General features: G+C 47.9%; 1 protein-coding gene across 1 annotated transcript; it reads right to left on the reverse strand.

Annotated features, from left to right (window-relative positions):
* Positions 1-712: 712 nt before the first annotated feature.
* LOC123403748 (protein trichome birefringence-like 19) lies at positions 713-20,480 on the reverse strand. The gene is made up of 4 exons (XM_045097663.1): positions 19,797-20,480; positions 2,202-2,594; positions 1,498-2,046; positions 713-1,349 (listed from the first exon to the last, which is right to left on the reverse strand). The coding sequence occupies exons 1-4, from the start codon at positions 20,235-20,237 to the stop codon at positions 1,080-1,082; spliced, it is 1,653 nt and encodes a 550-aa protein (XP_044953598.1). The 5' UTR covers positions 20,238-20,480; the 3' UTR covers positions 713-1,079.
* Positions 20,481-22,167: the final 1,687 nt, after the last annotated feature.

Genomic DNA, 22,167 nt, shown 5'->3' on the forward strand with positions numbered 1-22,167 from the left:
TTTGGATTACAAAAAAAATCAAAAAAAATATCAAATTTTTTAATGGTACAAGATGCTCTTATGTGTGAATTCCCTGCAAATTTTTATGAAGTTTGGACATTCGAGGAGCTTGCGGTAAAAAAGACAAAATCAGGCATGAATAGTGCGTTTTCGAAAAGTTTCTTGCACATCCGTTTTTTTTTACCATAAGCTCCTCGAATGTCTAAACTTCACAAAATTTTACAGTAAATTCACACATGAAAGCATCTTGTACCACAAAAAAAATTGAATTTTTTAAATATTTTTTTACCCAAACCATCGTAATGTTCACGCCCAAGCCAGGGAGCCAAAACGCCGCATCCCGTTTGTTAAGTAGTACTATACCTCAGTTCACTAATATAAGGCCTTGTTTGGAACCATAATGAATTATAATAATCTGGATTATTAACATAGATTATATAATCTGGTTTATAAAAATAATCTAAGTGGGCATGTTTGGAGGTCAGATTATATAAACTGTAAACCAGCTTTTAAATTGTACAATGACATGTTTGCCCTCAGTTTATAAGAAAAAATAGGAAAGTGACGGTGGCACTGCGTAATTCTCTTAAAGTTTACAAGGATAACACGTCATTTGTAATCCATAATCTTATTTTAACTGGGGTAGAGGGGATTATGAGATTATAATAATCTGGTCATCTAGTTTATAAAATCTACAATATAAACTGTCCTGTTGAAAAATACAATAGATTATAAAATCAGATTATATAATCTGGGTGGTTTCAAAAACAGGGCCTAAGACGATTAAATTAAAAAGAAAAAGTCTTACATTAATGGACAAAGGGGTGTCGCCTTCTAGGATGCAGCATTCAGAACTGTGAGCACATGTTCTCTCTGCTCTGCTTACGTGGAATGGAAGAGTTTGCGTATCGCCTGTCGGGGGTGGAGCTCACAGCGTGCCTTGCACACCATTTCTCTCAGTTTCTTTTTCAGAAACCCTGCTGCTATACCAGTAGATACAGATAGACAGACCACGCTCTGATTTGCAACCGTGAATTCACTTCGCTCTGAATTAATGCGGCAAAAACAGAAAGATCAATTTACACGATGTCAGCACGCTCTGGACGAGCCGCCAGCATGTGGAACAGCAGCTCGGTCCACAGGTCGATCGGCCCGGGCAAGCACCAGTGCAGGCAGTCCACCACGAAGCTCCCCTCCACGCTCCCGCCCGGCGGATGCCCGTACCGGCTCGGGTGCCCGTCCGGCCGCAGCTCCATCGCCTCCGTGATGTCCAGCAGCCGCAGCTCCGCGCCGCCCCGCTTCCACTTCCGCTGCGCCGCCGCCGCCTCCGTCTCCCTCAGCGCGTCAACCTGCGCACGCACAGCCCAAACACAAACCGTCAGACGACGGCGTCACCCGCCATTCGCGTCACGTCTCCGCGTTCGTCAACAGTTTTCAGTTTTCTTGTTGGGGCATGCGTATGGGGCTGCATGCATGGTTTCCGTCTCCATTTCCCACCTGCGCGGCGCGGAACTCGGCCACGACGGCGTCACGGGCGCGCTCGCCGCGGCGGAGCGGCCGTGTGCGGACGCAGTCGCCGCCGGTGTCCCACTCCCCGTTCTCGAAGTGCGCGGGCGTGACCGTCCGGACCACGGCGTCGCCGCGGAACCCCTCGCGGGCCGCGATGGCGCCGAGCGCCGTGCGGAACGCGGCGCGCACCACGCCGGAGACGGGCGCCTCGGTCGCGTTGTGGTGGGCGCCGCCGTTGCGCCCGACGGCTCGGCCGCCCTCGTAGTACACGGAGGGGCGGAAGAACCAGTTGGTGCCGGACAGCACGATGTAGTCGAAGTCGGCGATGTGCGCCGCCCACCGGGCGTCCGCCGTGTCGAGGTGCACGTCCCACAGGCCCAGGCCCTGCTCCGCGTTCGAGAGGTTGGCCTTGACCAGGAATGGCGACCAGAAGAGCGACACGTTGAACCCGTGGCTGCCGTAGTGGAAGTCTCGCCGGACGGCCCTCCCCGTCACGTCCGTCTCCGTCGTGGTGACCCGCTCCACCGGTTCTGCCACCTGCAACATGTTCATACGCCAGTTGCATCAGAAGCTAGCATGCCATGCATGAGCCGCGGACATGCTATTCCCGTGCATGCCCTCGAGTTGCCAAGAGCAACGGGATGCTGTCCAACCGAGCCAACATGAGAAAGATGTGCCGTGTACGTACGTACCTGGGACAGGATGCAGAGCAGAGACTTGAGGTGGTTCCTGGCGAGCGAGTCGCCGACGAAGGCCATGGACCGGCCCCTCATGGCCTCCAGGAACCGCCCGGCGTCGAAGCGGGGGAGGTCGCAGTCGTCAGGCTTCCAGCGCCAGTGCATGAGGTCGAGGCCCGGCTTGCCGAACTTCATGCAGTTCTGGAGGTCGTCGATGAACGGGCACGTCAGGTTGGTGTAGTATGGCGGCTCGTCGTCCGGCACCCATTGGCCCCGCGTAAGATCGCATGCTTCGACGGCGGACGCCGGCGAGGAGGAGTTGGCCGGAGACGCCGAAGTCGAGGAGGAGCTGGCCGGAGACGGCGACGAAGTTGACGATGGTACGGGTGCCGGAACCGTGGGAGACGGGTGTTGAGTAAATAGGCAATTTTCCGAGTAGATTAATCCACAAAATAATAACTAGCATGGCATTGACTAGACTAATGACATACTGATGTTGAGCTAACCTAGCACATACTACGCATATAGTGGATACATCTATGCAAACAAGTAGTACTGCTAGAATAAATACGAACAAGAGGATAAACGAGTCATACCCTCCAATCGGCCAGTTGGCCGTAGCAGCAGCAGCGGCGGCGGCGGCAGTATCCTCTGCCGTCTTCTTTTCGGCTTCCTCGCGGAGACGATCAGCTTCGCTTGGTGAAGACATGGCGATGACGAGGGCGACGCGGACGTAGACGAAGCAGACGGACGGAGGCGAGCAGTCGCGTGATCGCTCCCCAAAAACCTAATCGCCCCTCTCCCGTACAGGAACCGGAGAGGCGAGGTTTCGGAGGCCTGCTCTCCCGTCGACCGTGTACGCGGTAAACGGGACGGAGTCGCCGGCGGCAGCAGCAGTTCAAGGAACGAACGCGTGAGGCAGATGTGATCTGATTTCGTGACGGCTAGGGTAGGCGATCGCGTGCTTATAAAGACGGCTGGGTGGAAGAGTCCGAGTCGGTAACGATCACGATCCGACGTCTCGGATCGTTTCCTTGTCCGTTACGTATTCTCCGTTCCTGACCGGCAAAAATAAGCGCGTAGGTATGAGCTCGGCTCGGCTCATTCCCGCAACCCGCGGCGCGTCGTGACGAGGCGTGGCGTGGCGAGGCGGGCGGCGGAGGAGGAGTGCGCGAGGGCACCTTCTCTTCTCACTCTCCAATAGCATGTGGAAGAGAGACCCTTATAAAGGGGTCCAAACTCTCCTCCACTAGCGGGGTGGGACTAAACTCCCACCACCTTGCCATGCCACCACCTACATGGGCCCTTTAGATTTTTCTGAAATTCTCTAGTGGGCCTAAGGCCCACCTCCAAATTTCAACAATCCCCCACCAGATCTCAAGGGCACATCGCGTTCCCTCGTTCCAATCACTGTTTTAATATACCAGCATTTCAGTGAAGACCTGTTAAGGTTGAGCTTCACCTAGAACAAGTAGCTACACCCCTTCACAACTGAACAATGGACTATGCCTTGAATTGTCAGTTTGGCGTAAAGGAGCTTCACCACAAGTCTTACTAGTACTAGGCTGCCGAAGGTGACCCCTCGGGTGGAGCATATTAGTCACACTCCTGGCCTATTCATGAGTTTACTAGAGATCACCCAAATCTCATAGACTGTGACCAGCAGTCAAGCTCATATAGGTGTGTTCCTCCAAAGATCGCTCTGTAGGACAGCATCTTGCTTACATATAAGCTTTAGAACACATTAAGACAGTAGTCATCCTACCATACAGTATCCGAGAGTATTGCATCTCCAACGGAGTGGGTTAGTAAAGTTACTCTCCTCAGTTCACCACTGGCTTGTTTTCCCAGGTCCTACTTCACGGGATCTCCGATCATATAGGTTAGGTTACTACCATGGCAACTCATGTGGGTCTCATACCCATCTCCCTCGATGCACTATCTATCACAACACGTGATAGCCCTTTAGTAAAGGGATCTGCCAGATTCTTAGCCGTTTGGATATAATCCAACGCTATCACTCCGGAGTTTCTCAAACGTCTGACAGACTTCAATCTCATTCTTATATGTTTGTTGGACTTCATATTGTCCTTTGAACTCTTCACTTTAACAATAACCGTCTGATTATCGCAGTTCATAAGGATAGCCGGAACTGGCTTCTCAACCACAGGTAAGTCCATCAAAAGATCTCGAAGAAATTCTGCTTCGACACCAGATGTGTCTAATGCTGTTAATTCTGCTTCCATTGTCGATCTTGTTAAGATCGTTTGCTTGCAAGACTTCCAGGAAACAGCACCACCCCCAAGAGTAAACATATACCCAGTAGTGGCCTTCATCTCATCAGCATCAGAGATCCAATTCGCGTCACTATACCCTTCAAGTACCGATGGGAATCCCGTATAGTGAAGCCCGTGGTTGACAGTACCTTTCAAGTAGCGCATAATTCTTTCAACAGCACGCCAATGAACTTCGCCCGGGTTTGCAACAAACCGGCTAAGTTTGCTCACAGCAAACGCGATGTCAGGCCTCGTTGCGCTAGCTAGGTACATAAGTGAACCGATAATTTGAGAGAATCTCAGTTGATCTATAGCTGTGCCTTTAAACTTTCGAATAAGCACACTAGGATCATATGGTGTTTGACAAATCTTGCAGTCTGAATATCCAAAGCGACTCAAAATCTTGTCAACATAGTGGGATTGCAGAAGTGTAATCCCACCCTCATCATCTCTCAATAGCTTGATGTTCAAGATAACATCAGCCACCCCAAGGTCCTTCATCTCAAAGTTTTGAGACAGAAAGGACTTAACCTCCTCAATTACTTTGAGGTTGGTTCCAAATATCAGTATGTCATCAACATACAAGCACAATATAACTCCTTCGCCCCCACCATGGCGATAGTATACACATTTGTCAGCTTCATTAACAACGAAGCCAACAGATGTCAGAGTTGTATTAAACTTCTCATGCCATTGCTTAGGTGCTTGTCTCAGACCATATAAAGATTTCAGCAACTTACACACCTTTCCTTCCTGACCTTCTATCACAAAGCCATCTGGCTGTTGCATATAGATTTCCTCATTTAGCTCTCCATTCAGGAAAGCCGTCTTAACGTCCATTTGATGAACGAGAAGACCATGAGAGGCCGCCAATGAGAGTAGTACTCTAATGGTGGTCAGTCTAGCCACAGGTGAATAAGTATCGAAGAAATCTTCCTCTTCTTTCTGGGCATAGCCCTTGGCCACAAGCCTAGCCTTGTACTTTTCAATTGTACCGTCGGGCCTAAGCTTCTTTTTGAACACCCACTTGCATCCCAATGGTTTGCAACCATAGGGACGATCAGTGATTTCCCATGTCCCGTTAGCCATGATGGAGTCCATCTCGCTACGGACAGCAGCTTTCCAGTAATCAGCATCTGGAGAAGCATACGCTTCTGAAATAGAAGTGGGATTATCATCCACGAGGTATACGAAGAAATCATCACCAAAGGTCTTTGCAGTCCTTTGTCTCTTGCCCCTACCACGGGCTTCCTCGTCATCCTCCTCAGGATTTTCATCATGTGTTTGTTCATAATATTCCATAGGAATGGCAGGCTCAGGAGTTATCTCAGATTCCTGTCTAGAAGTGCTTTGCATATCTCTCATGGGAAATATATCCTCAAAGAATGTAGCATCCCTCGACTCCATTATTGTACCGACCTTCACGTCAGGTACCTCAGATTTCACTACTAGAAATCTATAGCCTACGCTATTCTTAGCGTATCCCAAATTAACGCAATCCACAGTCTTTGGTCCAAGCTTGCGCTTCTTGGGGATCGGTACATTGACTTTCGCCAAGCAGCCCCAAGTACGTAAGTACGAGAGTGTCGTCCTTCTCTTCGACCACTCCTCGTAGGGAGTGACCTCATTATCTTTTGTAGGAACTTTATTCAGGACATGACACGCGGTCAATATAGCCTCCCCCCACCATGCCTTGGATAAACCCGATGTATCTAACATGGCGTTAACCAAATCAGTTAGAGTACGGTTTTTCCGCTCGGCAACCCCGTTTGACTGGGGTGAATAGGGAGGCGTCCTCTCATGAATAATGCCGTGTTCCGCACAAAATGAATCAAATTCGTTTGAGAAGTACTCTCCACCACGATCAGACCGGACTCGTTTAATTTTCTTTTCAAGTTGATTCTCAACTTCTGCCTTATAGATTTTAAAGTAGTGTAGAGCCTCATCTTTAGTATTTAACAGATACACATAGCAAAATCTAGTGGAATCATCTATCAATGTCATGAAGTATTTCTTTCCACCTTTAGTCAACACACCATTCATCTCACAAAGATCAGAATGTATGAGTTCTAATGGTGCCAAGTGTCTCTCCTCTGCAGCCTTGTGAGGCTTGCGAGGTTGCTTTGCTTGCACACACGAGTGGCACTTAGAACCTTTGGCTAAAGTGAAAGTTGGGATTAAATTCAGTTTTGCTAGCCGCGACATAACACCGAAACTTATGTGACAAAGACGTGAATGCCAAACTTCAGATTCATTAACACTCGAATGAATATTGTTCACGACTTTATTACAAAAATCTGCTAGAGAAAGGCGGAACAGACCTCCGCATTCATAACCTTTTCCAACGAAAAGTCCATATTTCGTAACTACTACTTTATTAGACTCGAACACCAACTTAAACCCTTCTCTACACAGAAGGGAGCCACTAACGAGATTCTTCTTGATGGCGGGGACATGCTGCACGTTCTTCAGCTGCACGATCCTTCCCGAAGTAAACTTCAGATCGACCGTGCCAACACCAAGAACAGAAGCACTCGCGCCATTCCCCATCAATACGGACCCGCGACCGGTGGCCTGATAAGAAGAGAACAATGACAAGTCAGCACACACATGAATATTTGCACCTGTGTCCACCCACCAATCGGTGGACTGACAAACTGTAAATACAGTAAGTAAATTACCGTACCCAGATGCACCACTTTCATTGTTGCCCACAATCATGTTTGCAGACTTGGAGTCCTGCGCCGGCTTCTTGTACTTGTTTGGGCATTTGTTCGCCCAATGTTCCTCTGAACCACAAGTATAGCAGCCATCTCCCTTCTTATTCTTCTTGAAGGGCTTCTTCCCCTTCTTCTTGAAGTCGGTATTCTGTTGGACAGAGTTCTTTCCCTTGGGCTTGTGAGAATTGAAGTTCCTCTGATGTACCATATTGGCAGCAGAAGAGCTTTCCACCGCTTTTCCATTGGAGTCCTTTGCTCTCGAGTTCTGCTCAACACTCAGATGGCCGATGATGTCCTCTACTGAGAACTCACGCCTCTGATGTTTCAGAGTAGTAGCAAAGTTCCTCCAGGAATTAGGGAGCTTAGCAATTATACAGCCCGCGACAAACTTGCCCGGCAAATTGCACTTAAGAACCTCAAGTTCCTTAGCTATGCATATTATCTCATGAGCTTGTTCCAATACAGAACGGTTGTCAACCATCTTGTAATCGTGGAACTGCTCCATAACATACATCTCACTCCCAGCATCGGTGGCCCCGAATTTAGATTCGAGCGCCTCCCACAAGTCCTTGGCAACCTGCATATGTAAATATGCATCAACCAGCTTATCTCCGATCACGCTAATGACTGCTCCAAGGAATAGGACGGTGGCCTCCTTAAACATCTTCTCCTGTTCAGGAGTGATAGTTTCCGTAGGAGTGACACCGGCTACCCAGAACACGTTCATAGCCGTGAGCCATAAGGTGGTTCTCGTTTGCCAACGCTTGAAAAAAGTACCGGTAAACTTATCCGGTTTCAGTGCAGCAGCAAAACCATTACTCGAAAAATTCCTACAGACATTAGGTTTTTGGATTGTTGAGTAAATAGGCAATTTTCCGAGTAGATTAATCCACAAAATAATAACTAGCATGGCATTGACTAGACTAATGACATACTGATGTTGAGCTAACCTAGCACATACTACGCATATAGTGGATACATCTATGCAAACAAGTAGTACTGCTAGAATAAATACGAACAAGAGGATAAACGAGTCATACCCTCCAATCGGCCAGTTGGCCGTAGCAGCAGCAGCGGCGGCGGCGGCAGTATCCTCTGCCGTCTTCTTTTCGGCTTCCTCGCGGAGACGATCAGCTTCGCTTGGTGAAGACATGGCGATGACGAGGGCGACGCGGACGTAGACGAAGCAGACGGACGGAGGCGAGCAGTCGCGTGATCGCTCCCCAAAAACCTAATCGCCCCTCTCCCGTACAGGAACCGGAGAGGCGAGGTTTCGGAGGCCTGCTCTCCCGTCGACCGTGTACGCGGTAAACGGGACGGAGTCGCCGGCGGCAGCAGCAGTTCAAGGAACGAACGCGTGAGGCAGATGTGATCTGATTTCGTGACGGCTAGGGTAGGCGATCGCGTGCTTATAAAGACGGCTGGGTGGAAGAGTCCGAGTCGGTAACGATCACGATCCGACGTCTCGGATCGTTTCCTTGTCCGTTACGTATTCTCCGTTCCTGACCGGCAAAAATAAGCGCGTAGGTATGAGCTCGGCTCGGCTCATTCCCGCAACCCGCGGCGCGTCGTGACGAGGCGTGGCGTGGCGAGGCGGGCGGCGGAGGAGGAGTGCGCGAGGGCACCTTCTCTTCTCACTCTCCAATAGCATGTGGAAGAGAGACCCTTATAAAGGGGTCCAAACTCTCCTCCACTAGCGGGGTGGGACTAAACTCCCACCACCTTGCCATGCCACCACCTACATGGGCCCTTTAGATTTTTCTGAAATTCTCTAGTGGGCCTAAGGCCCACCTCCAAATTTCAACAATCCCCCACCAGATCTCAAGGGCACATCGCGTTCCCTCGTTCCAATCACTGTTTTAATATACCAGCATTTCAGTGAAGACCTGTTAAGGTTGAGCTTCACCTAGAACAAGTAGCTACACCCCTTCACAACTGAACAATGGACTATGCCTTGAATTGTCAGTTTGGCGTAAAGGAGCTTCACCACAAGTCTTACTAGTACTAGGCTGCCGAAGGTGACCCCTCGGGTGGAGCATATTAGTCACACTCCTGGCCTATTCATGAGTTTACTAGAGATCACCCAAATCTCATAGACTGTGACCAGCAGTCAAGCTCATATAGGTGTGTTCCTCCAAAGATCGCTCTGTAGGACAGCATCTTGCTTACATATAAGCTTTAGAACACATTAAGACAGTAGTCATCCTACCATACAGTATCCGAGAGTATTGCATCTCCAACGGAGTGGGTTAGTAAAGTTACTCTCCTCAGTTCACCACTGGCTTGTTTTCCCAGGTCCTACTTCACGGGATCTCCGATCATATAGGTTAGGTTACTACCATGGCAACTCATGTGGGTCTCATACCCATCTCCCTCGATGCACTATCTATCACAACACGTGATAGCCCTTTAGTAAAGGGATCTGCCAGATTCTTAGCCGTTTGGATATAATCCAACGCTATCACTCCGGAGTTTCTCAAACGTCTGACAGACTTCAATCTCATTCTTATATGTTTGTTGGACTTCATATTGTCCTTTGAACTCTTCACTTTAACAATAACCGTCTGATTATCGCAGTTCATAAGGATAGCCGGAACTGGCTTCTCAACCACAGGTAAGTCCATCAAAAGATCTCGAAGAAATTCTGCTTCGACACCAGATGTGTCTAATGCTGTTAATTCTGCTTCCATTGTCGATCTTGTTAAGATCGTTTGCTTGCAAGACTTCCAGGAAACAGCACCACCCCCAAGAGTAAACATATACCCAGTAGTGGCCTTCATCTCATCAGCATCAGAGATCCAATTCGCGTCACTATACCCTTCAAGTACCGATGGGAATCCCGTATAGTGAAGCCCGTGGTTGACAGTACCTTTCAAGTAGCGCATAATTCTTTCAACAGCACGCCAATGAACTTCGCCCGGGTTTGCAACAAACCGGCTAAGTTTGCTCACAGCAAACGCGATGTCAGGCCTCGTTGCGCTAGCTAGGTACATAAGTGAACCGATAATTTGAGAGAATCTCAGTTGATCTATAGCTGTGCCTTTAAACTTTCGAATAAGCACACTAGGATCATATGGTGTTTGACAAATCTTGCAGTCTGAATATCCAAAGCGACTCAAAATCTTGTCAACATAGTGGGATTGCAGAAGTGTAATCCCACCCTCATCATCTCTCAATAGCTTGATGTTCAAGATAACATCAGCCACCCCAAGGTCCTTCATCTCAAAGTTTTGAGACAGAAAGGACTTAACCTCCTCAATTACTTTGAGGTTGGTTCCAAATATCAGTATGTCATCAACATACAAGCACAATATAACTCCTTCGCCCCCACCATGGCGATAGTATACACATTTGTCAGCTTCATTAACAACGAAGCCAACAGATGTCAGAGTTGTATTAAACTTCTCATGCCATTGCTTAGGTGCTTGTCTCAGACCATATAAAGATTTCAGCAACTTACACACCTTTCCTTCCTGACCTTCTATCACAAAGCCATCTGGCTGTTGCATATAGATTTCCTCATTTAGCTCTCCATTCAGGAAAGCCGTCTTAACGTCCATTTGATGAACGAGAAGACCATGAGAGGCCGCCAATGAGAGTAGTACTCTAATGGTGGTCAGTCTAGCCACAGGTGAATAAGTATCGAAGAAATCTTCCTCTTCTTTCTGGGCATAGCCCTTGGCCACAAGCCTAGCCTTGTACTTTTCAATTGTACCGTCGGGCCTAAGCTTCTTTTTGAACACCCACTTGCATCCCAATGGTTTGCAACCATAGGGACGATCAGTGATTTCCCATGTCCCGTTAGCCATGATGGAGTCCATCTCGCTACGGACAGCAGCTTTCCAGTAATCAGCATCTGGAGAAGCATACGCTTCTGAAATAGAAGTGGGATTATCATCCACGAGGTATACGAAGAAATCATCACCAAAGGTCTTTGCAGTCCTTTGTCTCTTGCCCCTACCACGGGCTTCCTCGTCATCCTCCTCAGGATTTTCATCATGTGTTTGTTCATAATATTCCATAGGAATGGCAGGCTCAGGAGTTATCTCAGATTCCTGTCTAGAAGTGCTTTGCATATCTCTCATGGGAAATATATCCTCAAAGAATGTAGCATCCCTCGACTCCATTATTGTACCGACCTTCACGTCAGGTACCTCAGATTTCACTACTAGAAATCTATAGCCTACGCTATTCTTAGCGTATCCCAAATTAACGCAATCCACAGTCTTTGGTCCAAGCTTGCGCTTCTTGGGGATCGGTACATTGACTTTCGCCAAGCAGCCCCAAGTACGTAAGTACGAGAGTGTCGTCCTTCTCTTCGACCACTCCTCGTAGGGAGTGACCTCATTATCTTTTGTAGGAACTTTATTCAGGACATGACACGCGGTCAATATAGCCTCCCCCCACCATGCCTTGGATAAACCCGATGTATCTAACATGGCGTTAACCAAATCAGTTAGAGTACGGTTTTTCCGCTCGGCAACCCCGTTTGACTGGGGTGAATAGGGAGGCGTCCTCTCATGAATAATGCCGTGTTCCGCACAAAATGAATCAAATTCGTTTGAGAAGTACTCTCCACCACGATCAGACCGGACTCGTTTAATTTTCTTTTCAAGTTGATTCTCAACTTCTGCCTTATAGATTTTAAAGTAGTGTAGAGCCTCATCTTTAGTATTTAACAGATACACATAGCAAAATCTAGTGGAATCATCTATCAATGTCATGAAGTATTTCTTTCCACCTTTAGTCAACACACCATTCATCTCACAAAGATCAGAATGTATGAGTTCTAATGGTGCCAAGTGTCTCTCCTCTGCAGCCTTGTGAGGCTTGCGAGGTTGCTTTGCTTGCACACACGAGTGGCACTTAGAACCTTTGGCTAAAGTGAAAGTTGGGATTAAATTCAGTTTTGCTAGCCGCGACATAACACCGAAACTTATGTGACAAAGACGTGAATGCCAAACTTCAGATTCATTAACACTCGAATGAATATTGTTCACGACTTTATTACAAAAATCTGCTAGAGAAAGGCGGAACAGACCTCCGCATTCATAACCTTTTCCAACGAAAAGTCCATATTTCGTAACTACTACTTTATTAGACTCGAACACCAACTTAAACCCTTCTCTACACAGAAGGGAGCCACTAACGAGATTCTTCTTGATGGCGGGGACATGCTGCACGTTCTTCAGCTGCACGATCCTTCCCGAAGTAAACTTCAGATCGACCGTGCCAACACCAAGAACAGAAGCACTCGCGCCATTCCCCATCAATACGGACCCGCGACCGGTGGCCTGATAAGAAGAGAACAATGACAAGTCAGCACACACATGAATATTTGCACCTGTGTCCACCCACCAATCGGTGGACTGACAAACTGTAAATACAGTAAGTAAATTACCGTACCCAGATGCACCACTTTCATTGTTGCCCACAATCATGTTTGCAGACTTGGAGTCCTGCGCCGGCTTCTTGTACTTGTTTGGGCATTTGTTCGCCCAATGTTCCTCTGAACCACAAGTATAGCAGCCATCTCCCTTCTTATTCTTCTTGAAGGGCTTCTTCCCCTTCTTCTTGAAGTCGGTATTCTGTTGGACAGAGTTCTTTCCCTTGGGCTTGTGAGAATTGAAGTTCCTCTGATGTACCATATTGGCAGCAGAAGAGCTTTCCACCGCTTTTCCATTGGAGTCCTTTGCTCTCGAGTTCTGCTCAACACTCAGATGGCCGATGATGTCCTCTACTGAGAACTCACGCCTCTGATGTTTCAGAGTAGTAGCAAAGTTCCTCCAGGAATTAGGGAGCTTAGCAATTATACAGCCCGCGACAAACTTGCCCGGCAAATTGCACTTAAGAACCTCAAGTTCCTTAGCTATGCATATTATCTCATGAGCTTGTTCCAATACAGAACGGTTGTCAACCATCTTGTAATCGTGGAACTGCTCCATAACATACATCTCACTCCCAGCATCGGTGGCCCCGAATTTAGATTCGAGCGCCTCCCACAAGTCCTTGGCAACCTGCATATGTAAATATGCATCAACCAGCTTATCTCCGATCACGCTAATGACTGCTCCAAGGAATAGGACGGTGGCCTCCTTAAACATCTTCTCCTGTTCAGGAGTGATAGTTTCCGTAGGAGTGACACCGGCTACCCAGAACACGTTCATAGCCGTGAGCCATAAGGTGGTTCTCGTTTGCCAACGCTTGAAAAAAGTACCGGTAAACTTATCCGGTTTCAGTGCAGCAGCAAAACCATTACTCGAAAAATTCCTACAGACATTAGGTTTTTGGATTGTTGAGTAAATAGGCAATTTTCCGAGTAGATTAATCCACAAAATAATAACTAGCATGGCATTGACTAGACTAATGACATACTGATGTTGAGCTAACCTAGCACATACTACGCATATAGTGGATACATCTATGCAAACAAGTAGTACTGCTAGAATAAATACGAACAAGAGGATAAACGAGTCATACCCTCCAATCGGCCAGTTGGCCGTAGCAGCAGCAGCGGCGGCGGCGGCAGTATCCTCTGCCGTCTTCTTTTCGGCTTCCTCGCGGAGACGATCAGCTTCGCTTGGTGAAGACATGGCGATGACGAGGGCGACGCGGACGTAGACGAAGCAGACGGACGGAGGCGAGCAGTCGCGTGATCGCTCCCCAAAAACCTAATCGCCCCTCTCCCGTACAGGAACCGGAGAGGCGAGGTTTCGGAGGCCTGCTCTCCCGTCGACCGTGTACGCGGTAAACGGGACGGAGTCGCCGGCGGCAGCAGCAGTTCAAGGAACGAACGCGTGAGGCAGATGTGATCTGATTTCGTGACGGCTAGGGTAGGCGATCGCGTGCTTATAAAGACGGCTGGGTGGAAGAGTCCGAGTCGGTAACGATCACGATCCGACGTCTCGGATCGTTTCCTTGTCCGTTACGTATTCTCCGTTCCTGACCGGCAAAAATAAGCGCGTAGGTATGAGCTCGGCTCGGCTCATTCCCGCAACCCGCGGCGCGTCGTGACGAGGCGTGGCGTGGCGAGGCGGGCGGCGGAGGAGGAGTGCGCGAGGGCACCTTCTCTTCTCACTCTCCAATAGCATGTGGAAGAGAGACCCTTATAAAGGGGTCCAAACTCTCCTCCACTAGCGGGGTGGGACTAAACTCCCACCACCTTGCCATGCCACCACCTACATGGGCCCTTTAGATTTTTCTGAAATTCTCTAGTGGGCCTAAGGCCCACCTCCAAATTTCAACAATCCCCCACCAGATCTCAAGGGCACATCGCGTTCCCTCGTTCCAATCACTGTTTTAATATACCAGCATTTCAGTGAAGACCTGTTAAGGTTGAGCTTCACCTAGAACAAGTAGCTACACCCCTTCACAACTGAACAATGGACTATGCCTTGAATTGTCAGTTTGGCGTAAAGGAGCTTCACCACAAGTCTTACTAGTACTAGGCTGCCGAAGGTGACCCCTCGGGTGGAGCATATTAGTCACACTCCTGGCCTATTCATGAGTTTACTAGAGATCACCCAAATCTCATAGACTGTGACCAGCAGTCAAGCTCATATAGGTGTGTTCCTCCAAAGATCGCTCTGTAGGACAGCATCTTGCTTACATATAAGCTTTAGAACACATTAAGACAGTAGTCATCCTACCATACAGTATCCGAGAGTATTGCATCTCCAACGGAGTGGGTTAGTAAAGTTACTCTCCTCAGTTCACCACTGGCTTGTTTTCCCAGGTCCTACTTCACGGGATCTCCGATCATATAGGTTAGGTTACTACCATGGCAACTCATGTGGGTCTCATACCCATCTCCCTCGATGCACTATCTATCACAACACGTGATAGCCCTTTAGTAAAGGGATCTGCCAGATTCTTAGCCGTTTGGATATAATCCAACGCTATCACTCCGGAGTTTCTCAAACGTCTGACAGACTTCAATCTCATTCTTATATGTTTGTTGGACTTCATATTGTCCTTTGAACTCTTCACTTTAACAATAACCGTCTGATTATCGCAGTTCATAAGGATAGCCGGAACTGGCTTCTCAACCACAGGTAAGTCCATCAAAAGATCTCGAAGAAATTCTGCTTCGACACCAGATGTGTCTAATGCTGTTAATTCTGCTTCCATTGTCGATCTTGTTAAGATCGTTTGCTTGCAAGACTTCCAGGAAACAGCACCACCCCCAAGAGTAAACATATACCCAGTAGTGGCCTTCATCTCATCAGCATCAGAGATCCAATTCGCGTCACTATACCCTTCAAGTACCGATGGGAATCCCGTATAGTGAAGCCCGTGGTTGACAGTACCTTTCAAGTAGCGCATAATTCTTTCAACAGCACGCCAATGAACTTCGCCCGGGTTTGCAACAAACCGGCTAAGTTTGCTCACAGCAAACGCGATGTCAGGCCTCGTTGCGCTAGCTAGGTACATAAGTGAACCGATAATTTGAGAGAATCTCAGTTGATCTATAGCTGTGCCTTTAAACTTTCGAATAAGCACACTAGGATCATATGGTGTTTGACAAATCTTGCAGTCTGAATATCCAAAGCGACTCAAAATCTTGTCAACATAGTGGGATTGCAGAAGTGTAATCCCACCCTCATCATCTCTCAATAGCTTGATGTTCAAGATAACATCAGCCACCCCAAGGTCCTTCATCTCAAAGTTTTGAGACAGAAAGGACTTAACCTCCTCAATTACTTTGAGGTTGGTTCCAAATATCAGTATGTCATCAACATACAAGCACAATATAACTCCTTCGCCCCCACCATGGCGATAGTATACACATTTGTCAGCTTCATTAACAACGAAGCCAACAGATGTCAGAGTTGTATTAAACTTCTCATGCCATTGCTTAGGTGCTTGTCTCAGACCATATAAAGATTTCAGCAACTTACACACCTTTCCTTCCTGACCTTCTATCACAAAGCCATCTGGCTGTTGCATATAGATTTCCTCATTTAGCTCTCCATTCAGGAAAGCCGTCTTAACGTCCATTTGATGAACGAGAAGACCATGAGAGGCCGCCAATGAGAGTAGTACTCTAATGGTGGTCAGTCTAGCCACAGGTGAATAAGTATCGAAGAAATCTTCCTCTTCTTTCTGGGCATAGCCCTTGGCCACAAGCCTAGCCTTGTACTTTTCAATTGTACCGTCGGGCCTAAGCTTCTTTTTGAACACCCACTTGCATCCCAATGGTTTGCAACCATAGGGACGATCAGTGATTTCCCATGTCCCGTTAGCCATGATGGAGTCCATCTCGCTACGGACAGCAGCTTTCCAGTAATCAGCATCTGGAGAAGCATACGCTTCTGAAATAGAAGTGGGATTATCATCCACGAGGTATACGAAGAAATCATCACCAAAGGTCTTTGCAGTCCTTTGTCTCTTGCCCCTACCACGGGCTTCCTCGTCATCCTCCTCAGGATTTTCATCATGTGTTTGTTCATAATATTCCATAGGAATGGCAGGCTCAGGAGTTATCTCAGATTCCTGTCTAGAAGTGCTTTGCATATCTCTCATGGGAAATATATCCTCAAAGAATGTAGCATCCCTCGACTCCATTATTGTACCGACCTTCACGTCAGGTACCTCAGATTTCACTACTAGAAATCTATAGCCTACGCTATTCTTAGCGTATCCCAAATTAACGCAATCCACAGTCTTTGGTCCAAGCTTGCGCTTCTTGGGGATCGGTACATTGACTTTCGCCAAGCAGCCCCAAGTACGTAAGTACGAGAGTGTCGTCCTTCTCTTCGACCACTCCTCGTAGGGAGTGACCTCATTATCTTTTGTAGGAACTTTATTCAGGACATGACACGCGGTCAATATAGCCTCCCCCCACCATGCCTTGGATAAACCCGATGTATCTAACATGGCGTTAACCAAATCAGTTAGAGTACGGTTTTTCCGCTCGGCAACCCCGTTTGACTGGGGTGAATAGGGAGGCGTCCTCTCATGAATAATGCCGTGTTCCGCACAAAATGAATCAAATTCGTTTGAGAAGTACTCTCCACCACGATCAGACCGGACTCGTTTAATTTTCTTTTCAAGTTGATTCTCAACTTCTGCCTTATAGATTTTAAAGTAGTGTAGAGCCTCATCTTTAGTATTTAACAGATACACATAGCAAAATCTAGTGGAATCATCTATCAATGTCATGAAGTATTTCTTTCCACCTTTAGTCAACACACCATTCATCTCACAAAGATCAGAATGTATGAGTTCTAATGGTGCCAAGTGTCTCTCCTCTGCAGCCTTGTGAGGCTTGCGAGGTTGCTTTGCTTGCACACACGAGTGGCACTTAGAACCTTTGGCTAAAGTGAAAGTTGGGATTAAATTCAGTTTTGCTAGCCGCGACATAACACCGAAACTTATGTGACAAAGACGTGAATGCCAAACTTCAGATTCATTAACACTCGAATGAATATTGTTCACGACTTTATTACAAAAATCTGCTAGAGAAAGGCGGAACAGACCTCCGCATTCATAACCTTTTCCAACGAAAAGTCCATATTTCGTAACTACTACTTTATTAGACTCGAACACCAACTTAAACCCTTCTCTACACAGAAGGGAGCCACTAACGAGATTCTTCTTGATGGCGGGGACATGCTGCACGTTCTTCAGCTGCACGATCCTTCCCGAAGTAAACTTCAGATCGACCGTGCCAACACCAAGAACAGAAGCACTCGCGCCATTCCCCATCAATACGGACCCGCGACCGGTGGCCTGATAAGAAGAGAACAATGACAAGTCAGCACACACATGAATATTTGCACCTGTGTCCACCCACCAATCGGTGGACTGACAAACTGTAAATACAGTAAGTAAATTACCGTACCCAGATGCACCACTTTCATTGTTGCCCACAATCATGTTTGCAGACTTGGAGTCCTGCGCCGGCTTCTTGTACTTGTTTGGGCATTTGTTCGCCCAATGTTCCTCTGAACCACAAGTATAGCAGCCATCTCCCTTCTTATTCTTCTTGAAGGGCTTCTTCCCCTTCTTCTTGAAGTCGGTATTCTGTTGGACAGAGTTCTTTCCCTTGGGCTTGTGAGAATTGAAGTTCCTCTGATGTACCATATTGGCAGCAGAAGAGCTTTCCACCGCTTTTCCATTGGAGTCCTTTGCTCTCGAGTTCTGCTCAACACTCAGATGGCCGATGATGTCCTCTACTGAGAACTCACGCCTCTGATGTTTCAGAGTAGTAGCAAAGTTCCTCCAGGAATTAGGGAGCTTAGCAATTATACAGCCCGCGACAAACTTGCCCGGCAAATTGCACTTAAGAACCTCAAGTTCCTTAGCTATGCATATTATCTCATGAGCTTGTTCCAATACAGAACGGTTGTCAACCATCTTGTAATCGTGGAACTGCTCCATAACATACATCTCACTCCCAGCATCGGTGGCCCCGAATTTAGATTCGAGCGCCTCCCACAAGTCCTTGGCAACCTGCATATGTAAATATGCATCAACCAGCTTATCTCCGATCACGCTAATGACTGCTCCAAGGAATAGGACGGTGGCCTCCTTAAACATCTTCTCCTGTTCAGGAGTGATAGTTTCCGTAGGAGTGACACCGGCTACCCAGAACACGTTCATAGCCGTGAGCCATAAGGTGGTTCTCGTTTGCCAACGCTTGAAAAAAGTACCGGTAAACTTATCCGGTTTCAGTGCAGCAGCAAAACCATTACTCGAAAAATTCCTACAGACATTAGGTTTTTGGATTGTTGAGTAAATAGGCAATTTTCCGAGTAGATTAATCCACAAAATAATAACTAGCATGGCATTGACTAGACTAATGACATACTGATGTTGAGCTAACCTAGCACATACTACGCATATAGTGGATACATCTATGCAAACAAGTAGTACTGCTAGAATAAATACGAACAAGAGGATAAACGAGTCATACCCTCCAATCGGCCAGTTGGCCGTAGCAGCAGCAGCGGCGGCGGCGGCAGTATCCTCTGCCGTCTTCTTTTCGGCTTCCTCGCGGAGACGATCAGCTTCGCTTGGTGAAGACATGGCGATGACGAGGGCGACGCGGACGTAGACGAAGCAGACGGACGGAGGCGAGCAGTCGCGTGATCGCTCCCCAAAAACCTAATCGCCCCTCTCCCGTACAGGAACCGGAGAGGCGAGGTTTCGGAGGCCTGCTCTCCCGTCGACCGTGTACGCGGTAAACGGGACGGAGTCGCCGGCGGCAGCAGCAGTTCAAGGAACGAACGCGTGAGGCAGATGTGATCTGATTTCGTGACGGCTAGGGTAGGCGATCGCGTGCTTATAAAGACGGCTGGGTGGAAGAGTCCGAGTCGGTAACGAGGTATGAGCTCGGCTCGGCTCATTCCCGCAACCCGCGGCGCGTCGTGACGAGGCGTGGCGTGGCGAGGCGGGCGGCGGAGGAGGAGTGCGCGAGGGCACCTTCTCTTCTCACTCTCCAATAGCATGTGGAAGAGAGACCCTTATAAAGGGGTCCAAACTCTCCTCCACTAGCGGGGTGGGACTAAACTCCCACCACCTTGCCATGCCACCACCTACATGGGCCCTTTAGATTTTTCTGAAATTCTCTAGTGGGCCTAAGGCCCACCTCCAAATTTCAACAACGGGGAGGTGGTGGCCGGAGGCGACGTCGTCGACGATGATGCGGAGGAGGCGCGGCGTGTGTGCTGGTAGCTTTCGGCGAAGCTGAAGTCGTAGAGCAAGACGACGGCGAGGGCCAGCAGGAGGAGGATCGGCGTGGCAACGGCGACGGAGACCTTCCGCGACAAGGGGCTGCTCCTGTGTGGCTTCATGGTCGAGGGGTGTACGTGAAACGCGATGGAGAGCAGTTGTCGAGGACGCTGGCTACGTACGTGCTCGCTTTCTTGTGGGTGACGGGCAGAGCCCCGCATCGAAGAAGAAGAAGAAGAAGAATGCGCGCGCACGCAGCGCAGCGCGTGTCGTGTGCCGGTAATTGCCCGCGTCAAAGCACGGGTCGCGCTGGCGAGCAAGCCGTTTCTCCTTTGGTGACGGACCACGGTAGACTGCATGCATTTGCCTCGTTCCATGGTTTAAGACCCCGACAAAGCATTCTCCGCCGTACGTACGTCATCCCCCGTGCCTTGTTTCTGAATTCTGGTGATTATAGCATTCCGGCGAGGCGCGTCGCAAGCGAGTCAAATTCAGGTGGCCGCACAAATTTGCGTTTCAAAACAGGTCGCAAACGGGAACGGGGGCCAATCCTCTGTTTCCCTCGGAGGAAGAAAAAGAAAAGAAGAAGCAGAGCACCCAGTGCAACATTCGTGAAAATAGCACTGACTGCGTTTTCTCCAGTGTCTGTGAGAGAGAATTGGATTCAGCCTCGAACTATCCTTCTGTCTGACGATCCGAGTTTTGTTCTTCTTGCGGCAACGGGAGACTTGCTGGAAACTTGTTGCCGGTCTACGGAGTCGGAGTAGCTTTCTATACAAGCACACGCACGAATCTTGCGTCCACGCAAAGGGCAGAATGAGCTTTGAATTTTCAACCAGGAGAGTGTCTTCATTCTTCCGAGCTGCGTGCTCTGACTTTTCAAGGAATGAGAGGGGTAAGAAAACCGCGATCGAGAAAGAAGAAGGGGCCATGCATTCCTAACTACCGAGTGCTTTTCTCCCATTCCCAACCGTGATTGAGAAATTAGGAGGAAGGGGGCATCCATTCTCAACATCCAAGAGATACCCATTGTTTTACTTTTAATCCTGTCCTCCCTAACACCCCGATTTTTTTCATGCTTTTATTAATTTAAATTTGTCAGAAATATTAATTTTTATTTTCTGGATTCTCTGTTGGTTTCAAAACCATCCTTTCCTTTAAATTCAGTTTTTTTTCTTCAAATAGGGACTTTTGAAAAATATTGTGGGACTGGAATGTTTGATTTAAAAGCATTTCATCTCATTTTTATGAATTCGATAAGACATATTTTTGTCAACCTTTATTTCTTTAAAATGGCATTTCCATTCTTTTAAGGGCCTCCATTTCACTACAACCATTTTAAATATTTATTTTAAAATCCACCAAATTTTGAAGATGCCATGATGCATATAGATCACTTTTATGCAAAACCCTTCCTGGCCTTTTGAAAAATTTGAGCAAATCATCCTCATTTCTATGCTGGTCTAGTTTTGTGGTTTGAACAACAACCCTATTTTATCTTTCTCTAATGACTATGAGATTTTTCTTGCTTCTAGTACACCCTATCAAACCCTTAAATCCAGGAGTTTAGCCCTATTGAAATTTATTAAATCCATGAATAATCCCATGCAGTTTTTGTCCAGATATGGTTTTCTCAAAATCTTGCATTATAGAGTTTTCTATTTTGCCAAACCAACAAGACCATCACTTTTAGCATCTAAAGATACCTTACTCTTGGAAGTTTAGTGGCCAACAAAGTTTTGTAGATGGCCCTCGCATTTTGTCAAGCACGTGGAGTGCATGGCCAGATTTGGCATGATCCTCAGGTTGCATTATGGACTAGCTCCGCTCACCACACCAGCATGATCCTGAGGTTGCATTATAGACTAGCTCCCCTCACCAAACCAGCATGTCCTAGGTTCCCTCATGTCATTGGTAACCATCCTGCCGAAGCTTAGCTCCACTGGACTAACCTAACATGCTCTGGCATTTCGTTGAGCACCTTGGGTGCGTGTCCAGAGAGCGCTTATTGCACGCAGCTGAGCCGCGTCGCCGCGCCGCGTTGCCGCACCCCACCTACCCCCGCCGCACCTCGTTTTTCCCTGCTCGCAGAGCCAAGCCAGTGCCACTTCCCTCTCACTAGCGCCGCCGACAGACGCCCAAAGCTGCTCAGAGTCGTCACCATAGTTGCCTTTATCGAGGAACGTTGCATGGGAAATAAAAAAAAATCCTACGCACATGCAAGACCTATCCATGGTGATGATCATCTACGAGAGGGTAGATCAGATTCACATACCCTGGTAAATCGCGAAGCAAGAAGCGTTAAGA

Source organism: Hordeum vulgare, chromosome 6H (genome assembly GCF_904849725.1).
Source record: "Hordeum vulgare subsp. vulgare chromosome 6H, MorexV3_pseudomolecules_assembly, whole genome shotgun sequence".
NCBI lineage: Eukaryota > Viridiplantae > Streptophyta > Magnoliopsida > Poales > Poaceae > Hordeum > Hordeum vulgare.